General features: G+C 35.5%; 1 protein-coding gene across 1 annotated transcript; it reads left to right on the forward strand.

Moving 5' to 3' along the window:
- The first annotated feature begins 4,848 nt into the window (after positions 1-4,848).
- On the forward strand, positions 4,849-10,786 carry ppm1ab (protein phosphatase, Mg2+/Mn2+ dependent, 1Ab). The gene is made up of 3 exons (XM_073853119.1): positions 4,849-5,182; positions 5,618-6,490; positions 8,326-10,786. The coding sequence occupies exons 2-3, from the start codon at positions 5,633-5,635 to the stop codon at positions 8,467-8,469; spliced, it is 1,002 nt and encodes a 333-aa protein (XP_073709220.1). The 5' UTR covers positions 4,849-5,182; positions 5,618-5,632; the 3' UTR covers positions 8,470-10,786.
- The last annotated feature ends 1,256 nt before the right edge of the window (positions 10,787-12,042 follow it).

The raw sequence follows: 12,042 nt of genomic DNA on the forward strand, positions 1-12,042 counted from the left end.
TGCATTTGCCTATTGTAATTAACCTGGTCTCCAAATATTCCTTGGTTCATGCAGAGAATAGGTACCAATTTTGCCTTAGAACTTTGTCTGCAATTTTGATTTATGTTGAAAAGCTACTTTTTGGAGCTCCTTCTAGACCGCTAATCCAATTTTCACCAAAATCGAGTCAGATCATCTTCAGACTGTTCTGACACAAAGTTATGGTTTATGTGTCAACAGACAAAACCGTTTTTTGAATAGCAATGCAACAAATTTGAGCCATGATGCCTAAATGACTCTGAGGCTGTATCTCTGCAAAGCTTTGACATATTGACACCAAACTTTGTGTGTATCATTTTCACCTGACACTAAACACACTACATCGATTTGATAACTGTGCCACCTATTGGTCAAAAGTGATAACCCATTAAAATATTACTAGTGATTGTTTTTATGATTTTTCACCCATTTTTACTAAAAATATCTTAAAATGGCTTCAGTTACTCATTGCTTCACTTGCTGCAATTGCAACTATATTTTTTTTGTCACACAAAAAATAATAGTATCTTTATTGAGAGCTTTTCAGTAAAAGGACAGCAATGTGGCTCCTTTGTCCTTGAGAAAAGGTGGAGATGAGAAAAGATGAAAGGGGGAGATTGGCAATAACATTTCAATTACTGTTTGGCAAAGAACATGGCAACAGCCCATCGCAGGTGCAGTTTTCATGATCTAAATGAAAATCAGAGCTTGGAAGAAAACAAGACTCAGACAGAGATAAAGTTATGTATTAACTAGGGATAAACTGACATGTGTCATATTATCGACTGTACTGAAAATGACCTCCAAGAACGTCAGGATTAATAATATATAATATTGCAGTGTCCTTTTTTTCTAGGCTGATGTTTGTAGCTATATCAATTTCTTCAGGTGTTACTGTGTTTGTATGATCTCCTGAGACAAAAGATGTTGATGACAGTAAACTGTGAGTCACTTGGTTTTGCCTCACACATTTCCACTTTCTCTGCAGCTGTTGTTGTTATTGCTTTAGACAACAGAGTCCAAATACACGGTCTGGAATTTGGAAAGAGGGCGTCATTGTTGTGGCACGTTGCTCTGGATACTTCACCTGCGGTTGCCAATTTAGTAGGCAGTCTGAAAATTCATGCATCTCTTCCTCTGTCATTCATCCAAATCATTCTGTACATAACCTTCATACTTGTTTCATATCTGACATACTTCAAATGATGAGAGAGTCAAAGAGTGGCATTTTCATAGCTTATTCCAGTGGACCTTTACTGGTCGGTCACATCCCAAAAATTGGTTGCAGCAGGTCTGTTCTGATAAAATGCTGCTTATCATAGTTATAATTGCAACCCAAAAATATTTTGTGCAGTGAATTATTGGTTGCCAAGATCATGAAACATTTAGAAATTCAGTGGATGTTTAGAAACCAAATCTGGTCAGCCTATAAAGGGTTTGCTCTTATGACACGATTTGGTCAGTTACCCAGATGCACGGCCATATTGGAGATACTCAGATGTAAACTACAGCATTGATTGCATTGTTAATGTACTACTGACTACGTTGTTCTTCTAATTTCTGCTGTCTAAACCATGGAAAAAATGTGTGTAACCTGCTAAGTCATATAGAGAAGACTTAGTAAGCAAGACAGGATGCAATAGTTTCACAAACTAAAGTTAATAAGTGGTGAACATACAAGCAGTATTAATTTAGATATTATCTTAATATTTCACCTACCTGACTAGAAATGATAAGAACAGACACAAATGTTGTCAAGATTCTTGCATTGGAAATCCTGGTTCATTTTGGCCAACCACAAATGTCTTTTGTTCCTCAGCACTTTTTTTGCACTCTAGTTATAACTTTTGTCAGTCTATAGTATTCCAAATGTTTTTCCCAGTCCGACCAATTAGTATAGCCCAAAACATGACAATAATTGACCATTTTTAGCAGCAAAATATGCAAGTTACGTTCGGTTCGGTGGCATCGTTTACGTTCAGTGCCGCCAATATTGTCGATTGATGAAGCGTCGTAAAAACCCTCTATCCACCTGATTTTTCCTTAAGAGTGGGCATGGCCATTTGTGTTGAAGTACAATATACGATTTGGGTCCTGAAGCCAAATAAGTTAAGAACCACTGTATTATTTTATAGCTACAATATAATTCAGCATAACCATTAACAGACAGTGGAAAAGCCTGGTAATAGCTTTAGGGCTTTTTTGTTTTGATATATATTAGAAACAGTGCAATTCAGCATCACAATGCCAATCTAACTGGAGGTTACCTCATTCAGGTCAAATGCTTTTGGCATTTAGAGCAAGAAGCTACTTACCCTAAGTGCACATTGCATTATGAGCAACACACATAAGTCATCCTGCAGACAGCATATCTTTAATGTAAGAAGCTTTTAATTTGGACTCACATGAATTATTTACCTCCAGTCATCAGCATTATAGAGAGTGCAGCCTTGTATATATCATGATACAAAAGCATGGTGACACTATACATTCTGTGGAATCCATTAATGTTCATGGGTGGCCATAAATGACATGTTAACATTGGCTAAAAAATGTCCTTGCTCTCTATAGTGCACTTTGTGTTGCAGGTACAGTCACATTACATAATAAAGGCTGTAATCACATTACAGTCAATTGAATTTCAGTCAGAGTTGTTTTAATGGATACCATAGGAATGAAAGAGTAGTGCCGTAAGCTGAAGCCCATCTGTTGCAAAAAGTCAGAGACTTCTCTTAAGACGGCATTTTTTTTCAGTGTAACTCTAAAAATAGTTGAGTCCAAAAGTATTGATTAGTGTAAAACATGTTGAAGATTAGCCGATAGGCTGTGGATTCATTAAATGATGAGCTGTTTTCTCTAAAAAGCAGTTTATTTAGCGTAGTGAAGCCTCTATGTCCTCTATTGACATCTAAAAATAAACAGCAGCAAAAGGGACATTCCTGGCATTCTATTTAAGTTGTCTTTGACATAAATAACACCTTTTGACCTTTAAGCATTTGTATTTTTTTTTTTTTTTATAATACTAAACATTCCTAGTCTAATATTAAGGGTTATATGGTAACGATTGGTTAGTTTTTATGTTTTTGTTTTTAAAGAATTCTTATATGCTCATCAAGGCTGCATTTACTTAATACAGACATACAATGCAATACAGAAAAAATAGAATATTGTGAAATATTATTACGGTTTGAAATAATTGTGTTCTATATTAATATATTTTAAAATATAATTTATTCCTATGATGCAAAGTTGATTTTTTTTATCAGCCATTACTTCAGTTTTCAATGTTACATGATTCTTCAAAAATCATTCTAATATGCTGATTAATTACTGTTATTATCAATGTTAGAAACAGTGCTGCTTAATATTTTGTATGGAACCTGTGATTTTTTTCAGGATTCTTGATGATAAAAGGTTTAAAAAGAACAGCATTTATTTAAAATATAAATCTTTTCTAACAATATAAGTCTTTGCTATTACTCTTTTTCAATTTAACACATTCTTGGTGAATAAAAGTACTAATTTCTTTCAAATAAAAAAGAAAGAATAAAAAATTACTGACTCCAAACTTTTAGATGGTAGTTTATACTGTTACAAAAGATTTTGATTTTAAATAAACACTGTTCTTTTAAACTTTTTATTTGTTAAAGAATCCTGGAAAAAAACACAGGTTCCAACAAAATATTAAGCAGCACAACTGTTTTCAACATTGATAATAAATCAGCATATTAGAATGATTTCTGAAGGATCACGTGACACTTAAGACTGGAGTAATGATGCTGAAAATGCATCACAGGAATAAATTACATTTTAAAATATATTCACATAGAACACAGTTATTTTAAATTGAAATAATATTTCACAATATTACAGTTTTTCTGTATTTTTGATTAAACAAATGCAGCCTTGATAAGCATAAGGAAAGTCTTTAAAAAACATTAAAAACACCAAACTTTTAAGCAGCAGTGTATTTTTGTATCATACATTTGTCACGTTTTCAAAAGCCGTACAAGTCAGACTTAATAATAATCTGTTAAAATGTACACAACCGTTCAAAATTTGGGGTCAGTAAGACTTGTCATAGTCTTTAAAGAAGTCTCTTATGCTCATCAAGGCTGCATTTATTTGATTAAAAATACAGAAAAAACAGTAATATTGCAAAATGTTTTTACAATATAAAATAATGTTTTTTATTTTAACATACTTTCAAATAGAATTTATTCCTGTGATGAAAAGCTGATTTTTTATCAGCTGTTACTCCAGGCTTAAGTGTCACATGATCCTTCAGAAATCATTCTAATATGCTGATTTATTATTAGAATGATCAATGCTGGATAATATCAACAATATTTTTTGGAACCTGTGATTTTTTTTTTTTTTCAGGATTCTTAAGTTTAAAAAGTACAGTGTTTTTTCAAAATATTTTTTTTTATAACAATGTAAATTATTTATTATTAACTTTTAATTATTAACTTAATACATCCTTGGTGAATAAAAGTATTAATTTCTTAAAAAATAATAATAATAAAACAATAAAAATGTACTGACCCCAAACTTTTTAAATGCCATTATTTCTGTCAGATAACGACCTGCAATGGATTTGCACGATAATGCGCTCTTCTATAAACGACCTTAAGCCATATACCCCTCTAAGCACAGTTAAATAACCAGCAAGAGTCTCACTGCTGTGTGTAACGTAACGGTACCTCTTTCTCATCAATGGATCTATTTCCAGCCCTCAATTGCGTGGCAGTGATGATGTAATAGCGAGAGCAGAACGCGCACTATCCGCTGCAGCATCCGGGTCTCAAACAAACCCGTCCGCGCGGAGAGAGAGGTGTTCTGAGCGCGAGGCTCCGGTAGCCCCCCCTCGGGAAAACAAAAAACCGGAGCCAGAAATGCCCCACCGCCCAGCTGCGGACTGCCTTAACAGGCTCATGTGATGCTTTTCATATATTTATATATTTTTTTAGTTTTATTTTCGTAATCGATTTCTGGCGTTAGTTGCGTGCTAATTGACTAGCCATCGATTGATGGGTGTTTTGGCTGTGAGCGCTGGTTTATAGTGTTTGCTCCCCGGCCCAGCATTCTGATATTAAGGCTCTTAACCGCGGCTTTCGTGCCTCGGTGTTTCTGCATCCAGCAAAGACCACGAAGAAGCTGGGTAAGTCATATTATGTCACTCTGACGTACATAGAGGAGTTAGCCTCTTAATGCTATCTCGGTGTGCAGCAGTTCGCATTTGCTGATAAGGGCAGTGGCTTCATTAGTAAACACATCACAGTTTTATTGACGATATATAGGTTTGTTCATTTTGCTGCGTTGGTTCTCAAAAGGAAGCTAAAATCTAAACAACAGTGGGTTTGTAACGTTAGGCAAACACGTTTACCTCATTGACGTAATAACGTAAACATTTATCTAAACAGTTTACTTGCTACTGGAAGCCTGCCGCACCTGTGGCTTATCGTGTAAATCATCATCCCATATCTGTCAGATGTCTGAATTTGTTGTTGTTTTGTCAGTGTTGAGTGAATGAGAGTCACTTATGTCATACAGGAGCAGCTTTGCTCACTTTGTTTTGTGGTTATGTTTGTGTCAGAGCAAAATAAGAAGAATGGGTGCATTCTTAGACAAGCCAAAGATGGAGAAGCACAACGCTCATGGGGAGGGGAACGGCCTGCGCTATGGACTCAGCAGCATGCAGGGCTGGCGTGTGGAGATGGAGGACGCTCACACGGCTGTGATGGGGCTGCCTTACGGCCTCGGCCTGTGGTCTTTTTTTGCGGTGTACGATGGGCACGCAGGCTCCCAGGTTGCCCGTTACTGCTGTGAGCATCTGCTGGAACACATCACCACCAACTCTGACTTCAGGGGAGGCTGCCCAGGAGGTGGGGATTTAATTAACGCAGAGCCCTCCGTGGAGAATGTGAAATGTGGAATCCGCACGGGCTTCCTGCAGATCGACGAGCACATGCGGGCCATGTCCGAACGCAAGCACGGAGCGGACCGCAGTGGTTCGACGGCGGTGGGTGTGATGATCTCCCCACATCATTTTTATTTCATCAACTGTGGTGACTCCAGAGCCTTGCTGAGCCGCAAAGGTCGCGTTCACTTCTTCACCCAGGACCACAAGCCTAGTAACCCACTGGAAAAGGAGAGAATCCAGAACGCAGGTGGTTCGGTTATGATCCAGAGGGTCAACGGCTCCCTCGCCGTCTCCCGTGCTCTTGGCGACTTCGACTACAAGTGCGTACATGGGAAAGGCCCCACCGAGCAGCTGGTGTCCCCAGAGCCCGAAGTGTACGAGATCGAACGCTCTGAGACTGAGGATGAATTTGTGGTGCTGGCCTGCGATGGCATTTGGGACGTCATGGCCAACGAAGAACTGTGTGATTTCGTGCGCTCACGCTTGGAAGTGACAGAGGACCTGGAGAGAGTGTGTAATGAGATTGTGGACACCTGTTTGTACAAGGTAAGGTCAATTCGAGTTGGATGCTAATGGGTTATTTTTACCTGCATCTATTAAATTGGTCAAAAATGCATTAAAAGGCTATTTATACACAATTTAGAGCTGTCAAATGATTAATCACGATTAATTGCAGGCAAATTAAAAGCTTGTTTATGTACTATGTGTGTTTACTGTGTGTATTTAGAAATACACAGACATACATGTATATAATAAGGAAAAATATTTTATATTTGTAACCCATATATATATATTCATGTTTTTTTTTTAAATATGTATACATGTATGTGTGTGTATTTATATATACATAATAAATAAATAAATATATATATATATATATATATATATATATATATATATATATATATACACACAGTACACACAAATATATAGAATGTAAACATATACTTTTATTTTGGATGCGATTAATCGTTTCATAGCCCTACATGAATTACCTAAATACACTATTATGGAAATGGTTTTAATTTCTGAATTTAAATTCATTTGGGAAATTAATTAATCATTAAATAAAATCATTCATTCATTAATTAAATAAAATGATCCCTGATATATAAAAAAAAGGGTAATCAAAAAATACAATTATTTAAAAAATAAAATAAAAAAAGTAAGTTGTTTGACAAGTCATGTGGTGCAACCATGCACAGAAAAAAAAACATTAAAAAGGAAATTATATCATATAAAAGACAACTGCAGACCCTCATGACTGTGTGTCTTTAAAATGATCAGAAACATTGACCTGTTTATGACGAGGCAAATTTAGTTCACACTATAACGTGTCATATGGTGCGACTCTCCAAAAATGTGATGAGACATTATTTTTTAAACAATTCATAATATTTATAAAAAAAATTACAGAAATATACATAATTTAGTATATATTTTTGCAAAGTAAACATTATTTTTTTTTTTACAAATATTATGAAATATATATATACACACACACTGCTGTTCAAAAGTTTGGGATCAGTCAGACTTTTTTAAGATTATCTAAACTTTTTTTTGGGATCAGTAATGTTTTTAAAGAAGTCTCTTAGGCTCATCAAGGCTGCATTTATTTGATCAAGAAACTGAAGAAAAAAAACAGTAATATTGCTAAATGTTTTTACAATATAACATAATGGTTTTTATTTTAATATACTGTAAATTAGTAAATAGAATTTGTTTCTGTGATGCAAAACTGAATTTTTATTAAAAATAAAAATCTATTTTTTTGGCCCTTGTGATACTTTTTTGAGGATTCATTAATTAGAAAAGGTTTAAAAGCACAGCATTTATTAAAAATAAATCTTTTCTAACAATATAAGTCTTTGCTATTATTTTATTAATTTAACATCCTTCCTAAATTACATTATTAATTGCTTTCAAAAAAGAAAGAATACAAATACTTTTGGATGGTAGTGTATATTATTCATCAAAGAATTCTGAAAAAAAGTATTGCAGATTAAAAAAAAATATTAATATTAATAAATCAGCATTAGAATGATTTCTGAAGGAACATGTGACACTGAATAATAGAGAAATAATGCTGAAAATGTAACCTTGATCACAGGTATAAATTAGATTTGAATGAATATTAAAATAAAAAAAGGTTATTTTACATCGTAATAATATTTCACAGTATTACATTTTTGATCAAATAAATGCAGCCTTGATGAGTATAAGAAACTTCTTTAAAAAGCATAAAAAAATCTTACTGATCCCAAACTAAAAAAATAAATAAATTATACATTTTTACATGATGTTTATGACATTTTATAAGTGGTTCTAACATTGTAACCTGTCATTAATCATTCCCTCTGTGTTAATTTGTTTCTTAACAGGGTAGTCGAGATAACATGAGTGTTGTGCTGGTATGTTTTCCTGGTGCCCCAAAAGTCAACCCAGAAGCGGTGAAGCGAGAGGCGGAGCTAGATAAGTACCTGCAGAACAGAGAGGGCGCAGCATGTAAAAAGGCGAATAAATAAAATGTATTACAGATTCGAAGAGAGAGTTATAGAAAGTCAGCATTCTTACTTAATTAGGTGAGTTTGTTAGATGGCAGTTTCCACTTGCCAACAAAGTATACGTTACAGTTGACGTAAAGTTTCCAATTAACGAATCCCCATATTGGAGAGGAAAGACTCACTGGTACTGTATTAGCACAGTTAGGACTATTCAGGATCAATTTTAACCAGAGAGAAATACCACAGTGTGAATTTATTCAAGCATATATTGATAATTAGAGGCCTTTAATTATTTATTGCCAACATTGAAAAGCACTTACACGATTTAGAGGTAACCTGTAGCTTTACCAGAGGTTTTACTGTAGTGCATCCAAGAATCCTCCGCTCCAGTGCATATTACTCAGCGTATTATTAGCTACTAAGTGATGGTGAGTAAGTGCAATTGTAGATTAGGAAAAAGGAATGATGAAAACATTTGGCTCTGCACTTTTTCATTAAACGCTGCTATACTTAAAGGCATCTTCTATTAATAAGAGAGAGACCAAATTTGAGATCTCAGTTAGAATACAATGTTTATGTGTTGGAACAGAAATCTTACAAAGTGTAGTTTTGCGTTCTGTTTGTGACCGTGTGTTCTTCAGATAGTTGTATTCATCCTCTTGTACAAGCATGTGTTTAAGTCTGGCACCCGTTTCATTTGCATCTTTCTGAAAAGTCGTCTAAACGAGAGAGAATGTCAGACCCCCACTGCTGATTACCTGAAATTGTAGCTGACACTGCTGTACGTGGCCTGATGGTGCAGTTTCGTGTCTACGGCAGTGGCTGTGAGCATTTTAAATCTGCATGATTCCTGTAATATGGAACATTGTTGCCTTAGTCCTAATTTACAGTGACTACCTTGATTAGAATTGATAGATTAGTACTTGGTTTCCAACCCCAGCTGCTTGGAAGAGTAAAACTAAATCCAGTGGACACATGGTACTGAAAGCATGCACTGTACCGATAGCACGATAAGTTGTGTACACCTCCTGCATGTACGCTACATTAAGAAAAAACAGGGATAGGTCTTATTTAGAGTTAAGTTTGTCTGACAGAAGTTTTATACTTTGTACAATTAACATTTGTAACCCCCCTGAGGAACAGCTTCCGTCTGAACTGAACACAGTATTTGAAAGATTGTGTCAATGTTTTACAATCCCCTCCGAGTTGTTTACTACTTGTTGCCTCAAACTGACACTTTGTCAATCCTCTGGTGTGTCTATATAACTATTAAGAAAATGTCATTTCTTGGTGCATAGAGTGGGATTCAGTCTTTTTGACATGTAGATGCTTGTTGGTACAATGATTGATCATTTATAGGACAATGGTACACTGTTTTTGTGTCTGTAAAACCCAACAAGATTTAGCTTTGTTTTGTCCTTCTGTACCTAAGATTTTGAAAGCCTCTCAGTTTTTGAACTCTTTGGACTTGTCCTAACATGGCACGACTCAACAAGATCTTAGCGACAAGCAATTTGTCTAATGTTTGATGGATAGTTCACCGAAAAAATGAGAATTATTTACTTACCCTCATGTTGTTCTCATTGAAAACTTTGGATTCTATTAACTTTCATAATATGGACAAAAACAGCTGACCTTTTTTAGAATATCTACTAAAATACATGCAAGGTTTGGAGTAAATTACATTTTTCATTTTTGGAAAAACTTCCTATTTAAATGGGGTGTTAAACAATGCAATCAATCACAAAAACCTGGCCAATCATAACAGCTCCCACTGTTTAAGAATGTGTGAATCACTTCCTCCTAGTTCATGTTTGATGTATAATATATATGGAGTCAATGTACTTGAGCAGTACTTAAAGGGATAGTTCACCCAAAAATTATTCAAATTACTCAATGATTTACTCTCCCTCAAGCCATCCTACTGTAGGTATGATGACTTTCTTCTTTCAGATGAATACACTCTGAGTTGTATTAAAAATTTCCTAGCTCTTCCAAGCTTTATAATAGCAGTGAATGGCTGTTGAGATTTTGAAGTCCAATAAAGTGCATCCATCCATAATTAAACACACAATGGATGAATGTAAAACTCTGTAAAACTGACGAACACGGAAGCACAGTGGAGAGAGCAAGACAAAACACCGGACACAAATTATAAGTACGAAATGAGGATTTGTAAACGTAAAATGTCAGAGGATTTCAATATAAGCCAAGAGGAGACTGGTTTTCCTTTGCTGTATATAAAACTTGGTTCTCATGAGACTAGCATATTCTCACTGTCGCTTATGCTACACTCTTACAAATAAAGCTGCTTTAAAAACTTCTTCACAGCAATGCCATAGAACAGGGATCATCAAATCTGGACCTCGAGATCCATTTTCCTGCAGAGTTTAGCTCTTACCCTAATCAAACACACCTCAGCATGCTAATCAAGGTCTTCAGGATCATTAGAGAATAACAGGTAGGTGAGTGTGATCAGGGTTGGAGCTAAACTCTGCAGCGCATTGGACCTCCAGGGTAAGATTTGGGGAACCCTGCCATAGAACCATTTTTGGTTTCACAAAGAACCATTCGGTCAAAGGTTCTTTAAAGAATCATCTCTTTCTTACCTTTTAATAATCTGAAGAACCTTCTTTTGCCTGAAACAGAAAGGTTCTTTAAATAAAATGATTAAACAGCAAAAATGTCCTTGCAAAGGAACGATTCGAGCGTGGTTTTCTGTTCCTCTTTAATATGAAAAGCCAAGTCTAACTCGTTCATTGTAACGGCCAAAGCCGTTTCAAACAACTGGTGTTCATCTGTAGCCATCTTTCAATGTTAATGATTCTGGACGTCGCAGAATCATTTGATTTTGTTTGATTGGTTCCCAGAACTGCTTACATAATGCAGTAACGTGCATCGTTGCTCGATGTCAGAGTGTCTTGCAGAGACAATTCAAATTGTGCTCTCGCGAGACATCTGGATTTCCAGGGTAACTCCCGAGTGGTATTTGTCTGAAAGAAGAAAGTCATATACAACTAGGATGGCTTGAGGGTAAGAAAATCAAGGGTTTATTGTCATAAATAGATTAATTATTCCTTTAAGTCTAGTGAATTTTCGGTGGACCAGGAGTCGCGCCTTGTTACAGAAACTTATTTTTTTGCTTGCATTAGTAAAGCATGGTTCGTTTTCTTTAGAAAAATTCACCCTTAAACCAAAAGTTCCCACACATTCTTTGCATGTTTTCATTTGACCAGGAGATATGTTTTAGCTTTAAGATGTGTTTAACTGAATGAAAAACATAGTGTGCCTGCTCTAAGAGAAAACTCTTGAGATTAAAATGATTGTAGGTCATTTCTGTACCATATCAGTTGAATTTTCCTTGGGTTTGCTGTTGCATCTCCTCACTGTTTGACATAGCTTGATAATCCACTGTTTATTAAGTTAGCCTTAATTATTTTCTTCCACAATAGCACATCTGAGAACCGTACGCTTTGATGAGATGTCACATGTTTGTATACCTACAAAAAGTGACTAGGTTCGTCTGGGAGAGCCTTTAATTGTGCCTACGAGTGAGTCTATGGCCAGTTGTAGCATTCAGATGAACTTTCTAAG

The sequence above is a fragment of the Garra rufa genome, chromosome 13 (genome assembly GCF_049309525.1).
Source record: "Garra rufa chromosome 13, GarRuf1.0, whole genome shotgun sequence".
Lineage (NCBI taxonomy): Eukaryota > Metazoa > Chordata > Actinopteri > Cypriniformes > Cyprinidae > Garra > Garra rufa.

Bases quoted from the DNA above. Each gene is read 5' to 3' on its own strand.
- ppm1ab (XM_073853119.1), top strand. From the start codon at position 5,633: ATGGGTGCATTCTTAGACAAGCCAAAGATGGAGAAGCACAACGCTCAT. The intron at 6,491-8,325 runs GTAAGGTCAATT...GTTTCTTAACAG, and splicing joins TGGACACCTGTTTGTACAAG to GGTAGTCGAGATAACATGAG.